Raw genomic sequence first — 18,577 nt, 5'->3', positions numbered from 1 at the left:
GATTCCCCCAGCTGCCCAGCAGCACTACCTGCTGCTCACCTGCGCTAGAGACAATTTGCACTTACCTCAGAACATCACGCACACGCACATGCACACACAGACATATACTGCCATTATTTATTGCTTTATTTAGTACTTTACTTCTTATTGTCTATTGTGTTTTGTTATTATTCGCTTTTTATTCCTATATTTATATTTACAATGCACTATTGAGAGGTTGCTTGTGCGTAACAAGCATGTAATTGTACCGTTTCCATATGTATCCTGTGCATATGGTTAATAAACTTTTTTTTTTAAATGTGATTCTTTTCCACATATCAACCACTAGGATGTGCTAAAGATTCAATTTCATCAATCTCAATAGTGTGACTTACAAAATGTATTTATAAAACAGTGCTAGATTCTCCTCAAATAGTATACTCATAATTATAATCCTCTAAATTATATATTCACAAATTGAAAACAAAAATCATAATCATGCAATTACAAGCTAATTTGAACATCTCATTCCAAATGTGCCGGTTTGTGATTAAAGCCTCCAAAAAATATGTTCCAAATGAATAGACGGAGGAAAAGGCGTGCTTCTCATCCCACATTGCTTTGTCACCTGCTGTGATACAGGCTCCTGCACCTCACATCTTCTCTTCTCACATGAATGCTGCTTCAATGCTTTGACAGCCTGGTACAATGATGTTGGGGGTAGAAATACTGCACTGGGGTCATGTAAAGCTCTTTTGCAAAAGAACCAATTAGTGTTGTTTTGATCTAGGAGAGCATAGCATCTCATCCTTGTGGATAATCACATAGGCAAGCTAAAACATAATGTTAAGTGTTCATAAAGTATTTCATCGTTTTACATAAAGTAGGATTTATAGTAAGGAAATATTAACTATTTTCTCTCGTAATTATCAGATGTTGGGCATCGTTCTGTGACAGCAAATGCCAACACACCCTGCAAATGGTGTGGTGCTATCATGTCCCCTGCAGTGTATACTCATGACTGGCAGATGACATTGAGACAATTTATGCTCTTCAGTCCCCAGAGAGGATGACGTCAGTGTCAACTTGTGCACGAGAGCAGTTGTCTAAGACCTTCCCTAAGTAATCTCTATGCACACAAGGACCAGATACAGCTTCCCAGGGCGGTGCCGAAACTCCCCAGACTGTGGGTTTAATTAAACACTGTGAAATTAATTAATCAGTAGGGTGGCAGGTAAAGGGACTTCTCACTGGAACTGCTCACACAACCAAGACAAGCATTTCATGTGCGCTGACAGTTATTAATTTGCTGTATGTTTTATTATAGTGTGTGAATATACAGTATAGATGTGGAGAAAGCTGGAAGATTAAAAGGCTTGGCAAGAAAAAAAAGTATTGCAAATTATCAAAATAACAGCTCCCAGAAATCAAAGTATGAACCTGTGTTTGATCTGTTCTATAAATTAATTAAAAAATTCAGTTCTGTATAATAATTTGGTGCAAATTAGATGGAAATGAGATAAAATATTAATTTAGTTATCTGGGGAATCTGCCTGGAGGGCTTTTTAGTCTTCAGTCTGGCTCAAAATGCTGTCCATATGGCAATTATGTACAGTAGTGTTGCAGGAGGATTGGTCTGATGCCTACTGGCAGAGAGGAGTCTGCCTGTGACAAACTGCTGCTAGGATCTGATCTGAGTTGAGGAAGATAATGAGGCTGTTGTAAGCCTTAAGTATAGAGCCTGCCCCAGGGGTGGCATATCTAAGCGCTCAGGCGCTCATTGTTGCACGTGCTGCAGAGGATTAAAAACACATTTACTTTCTTCTTCATAAACTTTGTCAGTACTTCCAGCAACACTTTGGACAACTTGTGCTTTCATGTTGTAAGCCTCTTGACATTTGTGTGGAGGAGCTAGCTAGCTTTTACAGTTTGCACATGAAGTCTTGATTTGTGCCTTGAGTTATCTGTACAGTAGCTCTGCTTAGCACATGCATTCTAGGACTACAAAACCAGTGGGAAGGTTTCAACAAACATTATAAACAATGTCATTGTATTGTATATATTCTGAGGCACTGCCACTCAAGGCTTTTGCTATGCAAGATGAAAAGTATGTGGATACAGCAACTGAATTATATTTGTCCTTTGGGCGGTTACATAAACCTCTCTCAAAGCAAGTCTACACAAGGTCTCACTTGCTGTATTATAATGATAACCCACCTCTATACCAACGTGGCCACAAAGAAACAATTATAAAGTCCTCTATTATAGCCAGTTTACACCTACACAACACCTACACATAGGTTTAACATTCAAGTGAATCAAGGACACCATGGAATCAAATGCAATACAATAAATGTACTGGACACAGTGCAGAAGAATGCTAGTGCCTATGAGAATCCCAAAATCATTTCATTAAATGTTTCTATTTCTTTGGATACACGTACATTTATACCAGCAATTTACAATTTTAACTGACTGAAATAAACAAGGCAAGCCTTCTTGTCCAGAACCAGCAGGCATTTAATTAATGGGCATTTGGGGCTTGCATACTAAATAAGGGAGAGAGAAGGCTGCAACTACAGCCTAAGGCAGGAAAACTTCAGAGAGACCTGCAAACAGCAGGGAGAGGCAGACTACTGGGCAGAGCTGCTAGTGGTCACTCAACCATGGGATTAAAAAAGCATTTAATCCATGTACCAAAACCATGCTTATTCTGACCATACCAGGGAAGAGAAAAGACAAGTTTAGGTAGCTGTGTTGATATTGCCATGGCAAAAACAAATCTAGCTGTCTGAAAATGCCAGCATCTCAGTGTTCTCTTGCAGAACAACATAATGAGTACTGTAGGTCTAAAAGGTTTTCTGTGTTCTGCTTAAGGTGCAAAATGGACTGTCACTACTGCTTATCTCTTCATGCCTGAATGTAATAGCAAACATGCAATCAAATGTAGGGAGTGCATGCACGGGTGGTTCACTTCACACTACTAATGCCTCAAAGGCAACAACAAGCAATTTATGACAGGCCACCCATATATTCATGACGACTTCCAGAGAGTGCCAAAGCTTGATTAGTAGGACTCAGTGTATCAAATAAAATCATTACTAGCTGATGTGTCTCTAGTATATGTCCTCTTGTATCACACTGAGGCATGTTTGTGCCTGTGAATGCCGGTGAAAAATAAACCAGTTGAGCTTGTGGTCTTCCAGTTCACTCGGCAGCTCCTGGCCTTGCATTTTCACTGGGGCTGCAGCACCCTGCCAGCCTGTCCTTGTTTTGATGGGCGATGATGAAAGCACAGGTGGATGTGAGAAAAGCGAGCAGCTCCCCCTCCCTGGGCTGCTGTGGACTCCTTGTCTATGGTTCCCCATTAGCAGGGGAGTGGAGGTTTGCAGTCTGGCTGCTGGGCACAGCGGGTCAGTGTTCACAAAGCTCTGTTTGTTCCCTGGCCTGCAGGGCTCCCTGGGTAAGCCTGGCTCCAGAGGGGAGACAAACAAAAAGGCGCCACTGTCTCACACACCGGAGCTGCTCCTCCAACACATTCATCTCTCCTTCTCAACAGGACTGTTTCTCTTCTTAGGAGAGGGATACCAAAAGGAAACTAGAGTCTGTGATTTGCAGAACTTAAGTTCATACTCTGAGATCCAATGGGGTCGAAAACTATCAATTAATAAGTTCATGCTTCCTCTTACTTTCACATCCAGTGTCTGGCTGTGATTTCCAAAGATGAAATAAAGTGCAGCTTAGTCTACTCTTGCTCTCGCTGTCAGGTCAGAGATTCAATGTGGTTCTGCAATCTGCAGTCCAAGTATAACTCCATTATTGAGGGGACTTTAAAATGAGAGCTATGTGACACACAGCGGGTTGATTTAGTTTAATGACCATGACAGTGACAGCGCAGTGATGGAAATTGGACTCCCCCTGCAAATTTACATCACTTCAGGGTACTTCGGGCTCTTTTAGCGGCTGCACTCCAGAGCACAAGCCATCAGGAGGTCCTGGATATGTCATGCTTGTCACCTTCCTTTAAGTGCATCTGCAGACGTGGGAGGGGGATTAATATTATATAGCCTACGGAGGCACAGAGACCGTCTTATCAGCACTGCAGATGTGATAAGTACCTCTACTGTACCCCCATGAAAACCAGGAAAGATCTCCATGCAGAGAGACAAGCATCTCTTTGTGATTTTTCTTCACACTGCTACATGATTTCAATGGTGCTTTACAGACAGATCTGGTGTCATTTCACATCTGTTGTAATTTGACGTGCAGGGATCATCCTGTGTGAAATCAGCTCCATCACAGCGTGACTCTTTTCAATTATTAAAGAACTTGCATATGGCTTTAGAGATACGGATCTGATGGCCTTTGATTTTCACGATGGGAAAACATTTAAGAGAAAATACAGTATATTCCCCAGTATATTGTATTATATGGTAGTGGGGAAAACAGGTTAGCAATAGGTTGTGTGACCACATTATTTGGTTGCTTAACCTCCCTCGAGTCCTCTACCCGTTTTCATTAAAATGTCATTTTTTACTGAAATGTCCTCAGTTTCCCTGCCACTCATCTCACATCAATGAAGATGTCAATGAGCACAAATTCCACTGCCCTCAACCGAGTGCTGAGATGTGAGTGGAGTTGTGGGAACCATTGCTGTCACATCAGTTTTAACTGCAGGGCCTCGTATGGCCAAGAAAACAAAGTGACATGGAAAGGATTGATCAAGATAAAAACTGCTGTGTATATGGTGCCACTGTATACAGTATTTATTGGCTGTAATTAGCATTACAAGTAACATCTATATTCTAGACCATACAGCCAAATACATATCATCTTTATTAAGCCTTTATATGACCACTATTCATTTCCAAACATTCTAGCAAATACAGTGTGGAGCATAAAGCACTAAAATGAAATATATATTGAAAAGGACAAACAGGCATAAGATATGTGTTTATTTGTAAATCAAAAGCTACAAACTGGGGTGCTACATTTGTTTTTGCTTTTTCTTCTGAAGAATTGCCTGCAGAGAGAGTACGTGCTTTATATGCTAAATGTTGTCTCAAGGGTCCAGGTGAAAATATGTCTTAGTTGGCATATTCTTACTAAATCAAGTACTGTGGTCCCTATTTCATCCTAACAAGCATAGCTCGCCTTTAATATCAGGTATTTACAACCAAATACAAAATTACAAAATAAATATCTGCATATAAATACATTGCTTACAGGGTGTGACGTTTTGAGACCTTTGGTTTAATTGGCATAATTGGTATATTTGGATTAAGTAAATTGTGTCCTCCTTACAGTATACCTAAAATGCGGCCCACCCACCAGCGGCAAGGCAGAATGACTCGGCAAGCTACCTGGCAGCCTCTGTAGTCGTAAGGCCAAGGCCAGTAGCCGCCCAGAGGTTGACATATCCTCTGACAGTGGGTGTAGCTGCGTTGGCATTCCGCACAGCAGATCCCCTGGTGGTCTAGCATGGGGTCAAAGGTCATGGTTCCTTCCTCTCCCTCCTGATTACGCTGTGGAGTAGAAAGTAAATTATTTATGTTTGCAGGATAACTTTTTTTCCTTTTATTAATTTCATATTCAACTAGCACACTCCCCCAACTCAGTGTCTTTCTAAAGTAGCTCCAGTTCAAACAGGATACATCAAGGTGCAGTGACTAAGGGGATAATAATTTCCACTTCAGTTTGTGAAACGGGGGCCATAAACATGGGGTGACAGCTATCACCTCTGCTAGTGACCTTAAATTGCAGCTGTTCATCTAACACCTACTCACACGTAGCACCTCGTTCCAACAAATCTAGAGTGGATTCTACGTGGGTGCGTTTGCACATTTCCAACTGTTGTTGTACTCGTGATTCAATAAGAATTACACTTTTGGTTCACTCAGGCATGGACTCCTTGAGGAAAAAAATCTAAATACTTTATTTTTCTGTAGGGGTTTCTTTAGGGCTTAAAATCAAAGCTCATCTGAAAATAAAATCTCATCTAAAATTTAGAGAATCTTATTGTCTCATAATACATCATGATTCCCAATATGTACAAAGCTGCCATTACTCACGTGATATGGGTTTTCTGGGTTGTATGCCGACCCCACTGCTGACTGTGCCCCCTCCTCTTCCTCCACTGCTCTCTTGGAGGTGCTGTTCTCTGCACGGCTCACTGTATTCTTCTCTTCAGCAGCTGCCTCAAACTCCTCCATGTCAATCTGACGCTTGGCTCGCTGGGTATCTCTCTTTCTTCTCTCTCCATCTGTTACAGCAGCCACAAGAGGCATGGGTATTGGGTCAACAACCACTAGACATCACACATGTCCTCAGAGCACAATCATATATAGCTTGGTCTCTCTCAGTTCTGCTGAATAATTTAATTAGCTACAGTGATATCAAGTATTCGTGCATATTTCAAGATCATTCTTTTTTAATGTGCGACAGGAGGAGTTTTATGTGTACTGTAAGTCTCCAAACACAGAGCATATACAGGTTGTAAGTATGTCTCACTAACTTTCGAAACAAACGTCTGAAGAGTAAAAGCTTGTGAATATCATTGGAAGATTAGAGGACACTAGCTGATCTGTGTTTAATCTGAGGTGGATGGCCTGAGCAGCTCTAGACTATAGACTAGACAATGTGATAACCAGGAGTCAGAGGAGAGGAACCTTTAGGGTAGGTTGGATGGAGCCAGAAAATAGGCAAATCCCCACAATGGGCCAGGATTTTGGTGCTCAGGAAACTGGTGTCCTTCAATGGCTGGTCTGCAGCCACCCAAATTAGAGACCGATCATCAAACTTCACTGGCATGATCTCATCTTCCTGACAAGATGACATATACCTCATGAGTCCATTGTTGTTTATCATATCCACAGGCTTACCATACATGCAAATCATTTAATGTCGTTCCATTGAAAGAAAATGTAAATGAGGATGGACAATACATATCTGTAAAACCAGCACAAAAACAGCATACAACTCAGGGAGGGTTTTCTATAAACTCTAGTTGTTATAAAGTTAGAACTGTATAACATGTTTAGTTATTCTTCAATATGCCATGTTAAGGTAAGATTAATATAAAGCTTACAGTACCAGGTCGAACATCAATGACTCCTTGTTGAGAGTCTCCACCTCTGGAAGGTTGGCTTTGATTTGTGATTTAATATAACACTTGTCTCCTCCAGAGAAGCGGATTCCAGTTATTCCCTGCATTAGGAGTCACAGAGATGGGATGTTTACACTCACAACTTTGCTACTTTCCTAAGCACATGCCAAGTCTCCGTTGAACTACTTCAGGGAAGAAAATAAGCATAAACTCACAATGTGAAAGTCATGAATCTCCAAAGCCTCGTCATTTCCACTCCCAGTTCTGAACCTTTCCAGGTTATTATCGGAATCAATTTCCATGGTTCCCTCCTCCACCTTCCCATTGATACTCATACTGTAGTGAACACTGTACACCTGATGACATTTGAAAGTGAGAGTGGAATGTTATGAAGGTTTTCCAAGGTTATGCCTATCATAAGCACAAATAATAACTTGAAATAACTATGAAATAGACTAGCTTGTTCGACAGGCAGCGAACTATAAGCTGCAATCGACTAATATTACTCTATAACATGTTTTTTGAAGCACCTTCAGCTTTAAAGAGATAGGAAAGCAGCCTTAGTACTGTAGTATTGTCTTCACCCCGAAGTCCTTTCACTAAACAATGTCTCCAATATCTCCATAATTCTCCTGGGCTTCACTTAAAATAACTGTGATGTGAAGTCCAATCACACAGATAATATATAATATGAAAATAATATCTCAGAGGAGGGCAACAGACCTTGACAGGGATCTATCCTGAAATGTTTGCCCTACAGGTGAGCTCATTATAACACAAATAAATATTCAAGTTTCTTTAATGAGACAGTCACTACACCAGGCCCAGGTTACATGCCCAAATTATTCACATAAATGGATATGGGATTTGAGCTATGTGATTCAAATGTGAAATAGAATGTAATGGCATACAATAACTCATATTTCATATTTTGGAAAACTTGAGCACTTTCAGGATCTTGTTGATAGAATTTATCTAAATCGACATTTATATACTTTTTCTCTCAACACATTTGTAAAAGGTTGCATACAACAAACCCAGTTTTATCAATTATCCACTGTTACAACATTTAAAAGTGCAGTTCATTCATATGTTGAGCTGAAGACAAAATTATATACAAAAATGAAGACACTTCATTTAAAGTAGTAGACCAGTAGTGGATCGATTAGAATATTGATAGGCATTGTGATGAGGCAACACCTCTTGGTCCCAGGGTTACAGATGGACCATAGACGTCTACCACCTGTATTTTACCTGGCTTAAAGTCTGCAGGTTACATCATAAAGGGACCAACATGACTACACATGACATATTCTTACATTTTTGTCACTGACTTTCCAAAGGTAGAAAGCTCCAATGGATCCGCATAGCATCAGTACAGCCCCGGCAATGAGAGCCCCAGCTCCAAACCTCAAGAGACGACCAACAGCAGTAGGGGGCTTTGTTGCCGACATACTGTATGCCTTTGCAGAGGTCAGAATGACAAGTAAGCAGCAATATCAACATTAACATTAAAGTGTCGTGAGGAATTCTTTGGTATTCAAATTTGATAAACTAAATAATCGTAGGAGCAATATTAATGAGTCACGACTGCATATTGTACACAATACAAATATAAACAAATTGCCTACCCTTCCTTTATTTCTCCAAGTTATCTTCTACTTCCAGGAAAATATTTCAAACCTTTCATTTACTTACTGGTGGCAGACATTGTTCAAAATCCTCTGGACTAGCAGTGGCAATTGGGACTTTCTCCGAAGTCTCCCCCATGATCTCTGTATATTGGCGTTGTTGATGGTGTTGACTCTTCTGGCTGAGATGTCCACAAGTCCAGTTTCCATACTTGAGTGTGAGTGACGTGCAGCTGACGGAGTGTAATACGAATCATTTTTGATGAGAGAAAAAAAACGAAGGAATGTTTGCGGTTTTATTCATTTATTCGTCGGTTGGGTGAGAATAGTTGCCGATTTTCCCTGCCCACCAAGAGAACGCGGATGTGTACTGACAAAAAGAGTTCAAATACTTTCAGCATGCGTTGAGTGGGATAAATAGTTCATGGACATGAACAACGAGAAGTTGAGGTGAACAGAAGTGTGTGTATGACTTTAGACAGGTTTGAGCTGAAAGTTTTGTCTAAGCACTATGTGTCCACTTAATTCACAATGCAACGTTCTTATAGTATGTTCCAGGTGGCGAATCCACACGAAGGCTCTGGATCGCAGATGAAGTCAGATTTACGACTGCCCTTGAAACCTGAGCGTCAGACACCCTGAAGTGAGCATACCATATCTGTTGGCCACGACATTGCCTCGGCCACGAGGTCTGAACCTTTGTGGCGCAAAGAGCTGTACATTTGCTTTGTAACTATAGCTGGATCAGGTTGTATTCTGGCTGCCCCCTCCACCCAACTCCATCCACCCAGACTAAACCTTCAGTTCTTTGTCTAGTAAGATGTGACTATTGTGGTTTAGAAGAGAGTCTAGGCCCATTCACTAACAAGACACTGCCATTTGAATATTGTTATTGTCCCTTTGACCAATTCCCACCCTCAGCATTGAGAGAGTGTACCAGAGACATCTCCTTCTCAATGTTCTTTACTTCTAATCTTGACTAAATATGAAAGTGGACCTGGTGCTTCTTGCATGTGAACAGCCACAGTTGCTTAGAAACAGGTGTAACCACAAATTTTCTTTGACCTTCCAGAGAATAAGGAGCTTATAAAAAAGATTCCTAGCTACACAGAATGTGCAAATGCCATGTACTACTACCGCTATACATTATTTCCTGGCTTGAAATATGGTATGTGTTTGGCACTATTTCAGGTATCATCGTGCAGAGTATACATATGTAGTATTAGCCCTCGAGACAAACTGTGTAGGGAAGTATTGAGCTGGCTAATTGAGGTTATTCAGTGTGCTTTATAAATATCTTCCGATTAGGATAGGCAACACAATACCTACGGTATGAGATTTATGATGCTGCCACTTTCCAAGGCTTGAAAGACTTATTGCATGTATGTATTATGGTAACACTTTTCATTCACATTACCATCTATGAATGATTTATTTAGAAAAAGTCCATTACACAAAACAAGAATTTGCTTTTGAATATTTATTTGTGCAACTTTGTGACAAAATCTACCACAAACATGGTAATTTTTGATATTGATTGTGTTCCACTTGACAGAGGCCCCTTCAGCCTAAAGGACCAATGGTCATGCCCTTTAAATAGTAAAAGTTCAAACATGCTCTTCAAAATTCATAATACAATTGTTGTTTACATTGAATCATTATGAAAAATATATTCTTAATGTACAAAATCTTGCATATTACACATGATACAATAAACAGTCATAGGCTATAAGAGACAGGAGACAATCATACAAAAACACTTATTGTAACACTCTTTAACATCAAAACAGAGAAGGCTATACAGTATATAAAGATGCATATTACTCTTAAGGTGAGCTTTATTGTTTATTGTCAACATCTTCTAGGAGTGTGTATACTCTGGGATGGCCATCTCATCAGTCTCTTGTATTCTAGCTGGTGTTGGTGGACAAACAAGAATATAATCAAATTCCTGGTGTTGAACTTTTTCATAAACACTTTGTAAACCATTGGTCTTGGGTAAGTGAGCCTGATAGTAGTTGTCTCTTCGCAGAGTGTCTCGTGGCAGGGAGGCTGTCTTGGAGAATGTTGAGAGGTGTGGTCCATTAGAGAGGCTGGTGTTAGGTCTAGTAGCTGATGGGCTCCAGCAGCGGTCAGAGTGGCCCAGGATCTTGCACTCACTTGTGCAGGCCCAAAGATCTGTGGGGACAACACAACTCTTACCCTTGGTGTACTGCCCTATAGTCTACATGGTAGGGCACAACAGACTTGACTGGGCATTGCCTCATTATGATTTGATATCTGATCGTAACAAGCATGACTGAATGTCAGGAAGTAGTGGGTTACATCAACACAGCAATGGCGCCTTTCATAGAATTTTGGTAAAATTATTGTGTTTTGCTATTGTGACGTGATTTTCACCGAAATCATCTCAACAACATGAGACAAGTTCTTACTGTTCATTGGTGGGGAGTCTTTTTTGTGGCCATCTCCACTTATGTCGGAATCGCTGTCATTGAAGTCACTGTCTCCTTTCCCACTGTCCTTCCCACTGAACTGAGGATCCCTTGCTGAGATAGTAGTAAATGAATTGCCCTTCCATATTGTTATAGGTCTGACGGTTTCCTTTCCATAGCCAGGCAGTGTTGAATAACCCTGTGAAAAAGCAAAGATGAAACATGCAACACACACACACACACACACACACACAGTCAGAATGGAAACAACAACAACAATACAATTGACAGCCAATCCATAAAGTCAGTCAGTCACAATTAATTACCTCCAATTTCCCCTCCATCATCCTGCTGCTGCTGCTGGGCTCAAAGACGCAGGCTGTTTGTCTTCTATCATCACAGCCTGTTTTCATTGTGTTGGTGCTGGCCAATGGAGATTTTTCTGGAAACGGATGAACATCAAACACATTGCTCTTGTGGTTGCTGATCAATGAATCAATATGGCTGCTCTCCCCCTTCTCCACATTTGCCATGTTTTCTTTTTCATTGTATCCTTCCTCTCTCTTCTCTCTTTTACGTCGACTACAAGTGGTTGTGATTAGGATGATGGCCAGTAAGAGGAGGGAGCAGCTCCCTGCTAGGACAATGATTATGGCTATGGACATGTCCCATTCAAACAGCTCTTCAGTGTCATTTTGGACCATAGAAGGTACACTTGGCAGTGTTCCTTCGATGAGAGAGATGTGTATGGTGGCTGTGGAGGTCAAAGCAGGTGTTCCATTGTCACTGACAGTGACTGAGACTTTCAGTGTTTCAGTCACATCGTAAGTCAGCTCACGACTTACATATAACTTCCCTGTAGCTTTGTTGATGGAGAAACCCAAGTGCCCCCCCTCCGTGATTTTGTAGGACAGCTGTGCATTTGTGCCTTCATCAGCGTCTATGGCCTTTATCTGGGTTACAACATATCCTGCAGGTGCATCTTTGGGCAGGAAAACCTCAGCAGATCCCTTATTAAGGACGGGTTCAATGATAGACGGTGGGTTGTCATTCTGATCAACTATTTTTAGTTTGATGACTGCACTGCTCTGAAGCTGTGGTGACCCTCCATCACTTGCTTGTATGTGTAACTCAAGATGTTTCATGACTTCATAGTTGAAACTTCTCAGTGCATATATTGAACCAGAGACTGCATTGAGAGATACAAACGTGTTCACAGGAGACCCCATTATAACACTGTCTAAAAGTCTATAAGTTATTTTGCCATTAGTCCCTAAGTCTGCATCTCTGGCCTCAACCGTGGTTATGTATGCGCCCGGTGCATTGTTTTCTACCACAGGAACTTCATAGATAGGTTTACTGAAGTGTGGGGCGTTGTCGTTCTCGTCGCTCAGCCTTATGGTGTATTGTGTGATTTTTCTCAATGGAGGTGACCCGAAATCTTCAGCCATCACTGTTAAGTTGTATTCGCTTATCTCCTCCCTGTCCAGGACTTCTGCGGTGACGATCATGTAGCTGTCCTCGTAAGCCTTTTGAAGTTTGAAATGGTCGTGGCCGTACAACGTGCAGTGGACCTGGCTGTTGACGCCCGAGTCCCTGTCCGAGGTGCTGATCAGCGCCACTAGGCTGTCCTTGGCTGCTGCTTCGCTGATATATGCGATGCCTGTCGTGATGGAGGTCATTGGGGTGATACTGATTTCTGGGGTATTGTCATTAACGTCTTTGACATGAATTATTATTTTACAGACGGAGGGGGTCGGGTTGGGTCCCAGATCAGTTGCCTGCACGTCTAGCTCATATGTGTTCTTGTTTTCGTAATCTACTGGGCTCTTGAGCGTCAGGCGACCAGATTTACTGTCCACTTCAAAAAGTTCTCGGATCTCCGAAGAAACCTGTTTTCCGAATCCATAGATGACCTCTCCATTTAAACCCTCATCAGGATCAACTGCATTTAAATCCAATAAAACGAATCCGACCGGTGCGTCCTCGGGCAAACTGACTGAGAAATTATTCTGGTCGAAAACGGGACTGTTGTCGTTAAAGTCTGTCACTTTAATAGTTATCTTTGCTGAACCCGATCTATATGGGTTTCCTCCGTCGGTGGCAACAAGCTCCATCATATAAGATGACTGAGTCTCCCTGTCTAGCTCTTTCATTAGCACCAACTCCGCATATTTAACCCCATCCGCTCTGAGAAGAACATCAATTGAAAAATGACTGTTTACAGAAATTTGGTAGTTTTGGATGTAGTTTGAGCCAACATCTGCGTCCTCGGCGGGGTCTAAAGGAATACGGGACCCCACCGCTGCGTTTTCAGATATCTCGACTGTAGATTCCTTGTTAGGAAACTCTGGAGAGTTATCATTGATGTCCTTTACTTCCACCTCGACGTGTATCAATTTGTACCGCTCTTTTGAAAAATTCACCACATCAAAAGTAATCAGACACTGCAAAGTGTGCCTGCAGATTCTCTCTCTGTCAATGCGCTCCCCGACAGTAAGCTCCCCGTCGCTTTCTCTTACCCAAATAAAAGAATCGTTGAATTGTTTCATCATCCTGAAATTAGTCTTCGAGCTAAAAGAGGGACTCAAGGACGTGTCCTTGGCGAGGTTTCCGATCACTGTGCCTGGCCCGTCCTCCTCATTGGTTTGGTATCTCAGTGTATTTCCCTCGGACTCAGCAAGTGAGACAAATAACATTAGTAGTATTGTGAATCCAGACATCCACCGATGCCAACCTGTTAAAACTTGCATCATCATCAAAGCCGCGATGGTTAGTTAGTTCAGAGAGCTAAAACCGTCTCACTTTGGCTCAACAGATTAGACCACTTCACCTTGTGAATTTGCCTCCCTTCTACACACCATCAACATCAGGTCTGAACTGTGCTGAAACTGAAAGTCACTTGTTCATTTCGCGCATTCGGGCAGACGCGCTTGTGCCTCGCGCCTTCCACACAGCTCCAAATCCTGCAGTGGTGCGAGGTTTATATGGCTCCTCATGATAATGAGACGAAGTGTGACCAATCCCCCGCTTTAGAATTAAAAATAGGCCTTGTGAAAGACATCTAAGCCTGTTTTGAATGTGCATAGAGCTAAGCAGCAAAATAAAATGCAGTGCTTGAAGTCAAGTTTTCTGCATTGGTTTTATCATTTAATTGCAATATGCTGGTTGATATATTTATTTGTTTATCAGGATCCCCATTAGCTGCTGCACATGCAGCCACTATTCTCCCTGGGGTGCACATAGAACATAAACACATGACAGGGTACAGAACAGCTATAGACAGAACCATTATACACAAGAACAGCATAACTATACAAAAACTACTAAAGATAATGTAACAATAAATAACAAATAATAATAAGATAAGAGTCATATATTGTCAAGACACCAAGAAACAACCAAATACTTACACACTATTCATATCCATATTCATAATCTTAGTTTATATACAGTTCAGTTCAATTGGATCTTTAGAAAGAGGAGAGAAATTGTGATATAAGGATGTTTTTTTTTATCTATTTCTTAAACTTGCTTTTTGCCTGAGTAACCTCTGGTGGCAGAGCATTCCATGATGACATGGCTCTCTACAAAACTGAGCGATGCAATAAATCAGTTTTTGGTTTGGGTTCCGTGACGAAACCCATAGTGGCATGTCTGGTGGGGTATATATGTATGTCTGTTTGAAGCGTATGCAAATAGATTATATAAGTGGACAGGAAAGACTGGAAGAGAAGTAGTCAATCTTTTCCCAGCCCTTAGCCAGGAAAGACTATGCCTCGTGCATGTTGTTGATGTTAGTTCTGTGTGTGCAGTTGAGGGCAAGTTATGCTGCTCTGTTTTGAGTTAACTACAGTTTTGCCAGGTCTTCCTTTGCTGCACCTGACCATATCACCGGCAGTAATCAAGATGTATAGGAAGTGCTATTTGTGTTATTACTGTGTTTGCTACCATTGAATAGTGATAATGATTCCTTGTTATTATTCAAATCCATATTTTCTGCGATGTCCCTCAAATGTATGTTTTCTAGTCAAATGCTGCTATAGACATTTAAGAAGCAACATCAATTATTTGTATTTTTTCCTTTCCTAATCAACAGGTAGCCCTACTGTATGGATTAATATTATTTGTAGGTGTAAAGTATTTTATATTGAGGAATGTGTAAGAATGTGTTCATATAGTAGGTGTGTCAGAATTGCCATACAACAAGGGTATTATTGTTTATGTGTCAGTATGGATATGTGGGAGTGTGCACAGGTAAACTTTCCTGACATAGATGCAGGTAGGCCAACCTGTTGCAACAACATTGTGATAAGTATGGGGTTGCTACAGGTCGTTTTGGTGTGTGAGTACAGGTAAATGATCCGAGTGGGTATACAGTACAGTACAGTATGGAAACAATGGGTCCATGAGCGTATGTAGGCTAGGTAAACTATGGATCAAAATAGGGGTGCAGGTATGTCATTGGAAACTATTGGATAGAATGGGTGTTTAAGGTGCACACCCACCGCAAGTATGGATTAGAATGTGCAGGCATGACCTTTGTTAGGGACAAACAGTTTTTTTATTTGTGACTTTATGATGTCTCAATGCACTATGCTTTGTTGTTTTCTTGTGTATGTGCATGCGGGGGTGTACGTGTGCATATTGAATGATAGCATTCCCAAGCAATAGTAGCAGATGTTGTTTTTGTGTAATGCCAACTGTGGTGAATTCCATCTCCGCTCTTGACGAGGATTGTCCTACTCAGTAACTATTTTATCTCTTGGAAAGGTAGATAGCACAGGTCATACAAAGAACAGGAGTGAAAAACTAAGAACAATGAGCAAAAAAGACCCTGCATTCTCATATTACAATATGTTTAGAATAAGAGGTTGGAGAGGAATTGAATCTTGGGCCCATATAATCAGTTCTTTTCAGAGATCCTAGTTTTGCCATCATATTATTGACTAGATAGTTAATTGTTTTGATCATGTTCAAGCCTCTAAAAGTAGAAATATATCGAACCTCAGTTCTCAGTTTGCATAAAAAAAAAGGGAAATGGAATGTTGGAACTATCTGTCATCCACAGCAAGTTTTTCAGTAAAGTACAGACAACTTTCTGAATTTTCAGAGAGCGGCATGGGCTCCATCAACCCATGATAACATTTGTATGCCTAATGTTGTGATTTATATGTATGGAAGTGTTATTTCTTTGAAAGTTTTGGTACATCTTTCATGGCCTTGAATGGATTCAACAAGACAGAGAATGAGGTAGCAGAAGAAAAATGCATGAGAACTGTTTTAGGGAAGATAGGGATTTCAAATTTACAGTTGGCCCACAGACACAATTCCAGTTTTAATGGGATTGAAAATGCATTCAGTTTCAGGGGATGCCTTTGCATTTTAACTTCTCTCTAATCACTTTGGTCCATAACATGCCTAAAGAAATGCCATGATAGTCTGCATTTGTGAAAGGCACTTAGCTGCTCATTCTCTTAGAAAGATTAGAAATCAGAGGCAAATTACTCAGTGTTGAAACCCAACTGCACTGATTATTGCTCTGGTGGGATATCTATTGCTTTACAGAACTCTGTAGAATTCAAGACTTTGTTAATTAAAACATTAAAAAAAAAAAAAATCCCACCCCAGAAGACTCTTGTCCCATGTGACTGGTACCTGTATGCCAATGTAGCCATCTGTGTGTGACTTGCACACTCCTAGCCTTTCTGCTGATAGCTGTAATATTATGCTCTAATATTATATTTTGTATTCACATTCATATGACTATGTCTAAAATCAGTTGTTTTTTACAATAATGAATTGTCGTCTAAGTTGCTCATGTAGCACAGTTCAGTACAGTACATTGTATATACTGTAGCTAGGTATGTTGGTCCTGTCCTGTATGTTAACAAGGTAATTAAACAATTCTATCATAGATGACTTAGGGCCCTAAGGGGATCTTTATCACAATCTTGAACTATCCTGATAATGGTGAGGTCACACAAACGTTCCTCTCAGCTGTGTCTTTAGTTTTCCCTGGTGACCATTAACATCTGGTGAATGGTCTGCATGATTGCCTTATTGTTAGATTTGGGAACATTCAAACACATTCTGTACCTGGGTTGAAATGTATGTATTTGAACAGATGAGGTTCCTGTGTTTTTCCGTGAACACATAGCTTTTCTGTGTTACTCTTTGATGAGAGTGTTCTATTCTCTAAAGGGTGAGATTTAACTAATAAAAATATCTGGTAGTCAATGCAGTACGATTAACTGGGTTTTTAACTCTACATATGAGACGGTCCCTAGATTGTTTGTTTGAGTCTATGAGCTTATTATGGCTGTTGAAATGCATTCATCAAAACATGCTTTTAAACACTTGCTATCAAATCCCAAATGACTGTGGATCCCAAAAGCAAGATCAGTTCTTTTTGTTCAGACTGATTAATTCAAACATCAAAAAATGAAACTGGTGTTTTTATGTTATGTGTGAGAACAGAGGTTCTGGCGTCACATAGGGTTTCAAACCCCATCGGAAGCCTTATATTCAGAGAGGAGCCAATCTGATGTTTTATTGATTCTTCTCCTAGAGCCTGGAGACAATAAAATACTTGAATATTTCATTTCTCTCTTTATGTTTGGAATGAGAGCTGTATTCCAGTGTTCAAGGTGTCTCTTAAGAAGCGTCCCACAGCACAGATAAACAAAGTTATTATAGATGAGTGAGACAACGATTCAGAGGGAGATTTAACCATAAGAGCTATGAAGGAACCCTCTGACAGTACATTATACAGTCTGTTACCTATGTTGCCTGGCTCCTATGAGAATATAGATGCTCCTATGAGAATATAGATGCTCCTATGAGAATATGTTTAATGTTACTGCAGAGTGTATACTGTCAAACAGTAATGGCGACCATTTAACATCTCTATGGAGGTAAATTAGTATTTGCCGATTTGAATGCACCATGCCATGACAGTTATGAATCATGACTTTTGATCAACGTAAATGTGCCTAAAATATGTAAGTGTGTCAATTTGGGTCATGTTCCAAGCAGTGAGGGTTTTTTTCAGTCATATTTGCATACAGACTAAACACAAAAAGGGAAAGCAACACACCCATTACAATATGTGATGTTTTGTAGACATATCTCCCTTCAAGTGTGACCATTGTGACTTAAACATGGTACAGATGGAAGAAACAGCCTCACCATTAAGGGGTTTTGCCACAGGGGTTAAAGATGTGGCAATTTCTCTCCCTTTTTGCTAAAAGCAACATGCTATTGGAGGCATGCCATCAGAAGACAGGAAGAGGTATAATTATGCAAATTACAGTCAAAAGAATCATTAATACCTCATGTGGAATGAATGTGCCAACAAGGTGTTCAGAATCACTGTGAGAATTTGTTAATTAAACATGACACCATTTATTTTCCGGCTCATAGCA

General features: G+C 40.6%; 2 protein-coding genes across 2 annotated transcripts; both read right to left on the bottom strand.

Moving 5' to 3' along the window:
- Window positions 1-4,965: 4,965 nt before the first annotated feature.
- On the bottom strand, window positions 4,966-8,854 carry cnmd (chondromodulin; the record flags this gene model as incomplete). The annotated part of the gene is made up of 7 exons (XM_083682331.1): window positions 4,966-5,504; window positions 6,051-6,241; window positions 6,648-6,801; window positions 7,072-7,185; window positions 7,300-7,440; window positions 8,404-8,547; window positions 8,783-8,854. The coding sequence occupies 7 exons, from the start codon at window positions 8,852-8,854 to the stop codon at window positions 5,280-5,282; spliced, it is 1,041 nt and encodes a 346-aa protein (XP_083538457.1). The 3' UTR covers window positions 4,966-5,279.
- Window positions 8,855-10,576: 1,722 nt separating this feature from the next.
- On the bottom strand, window positions 10,577-13,909 carry LOC310812784 (protocadherin 8; the record flags this gene model as incomplete). The annotated part of the gene is made up of 3 exons (XM_083681486.1): window positions 10,577-10,893; window positions 11,151-11,349; window positions 11,477-13,909. 3 exons carry the CDS (start codon window positions 13,907-13,909, stop codon window positions 10,577-10,579), a joined length of 2,949 nt encoding a protein of 982 aa, XP_083537612.1.
- Window positions 13,910-18,577: the final 4,668 nt, after the last annotated feature.

This window comes from Argentina silus (assembly GCF_951799395.1).
Source record: "Argentina silus genome assembly, chromosome: 12".
In the NCBI taxonomy this organism is placed as follows: domain Eukaryota; kingdom Metazoa; phylum Chordata; class Actinopteri; order Argentiniformes; family Argentinidae; genus Argentina; species Argentina silus.
Note: the sequence above shows the minus strand (reverse complement) of the source record. Positions and strands in the feature narration are given on the sequence as shown.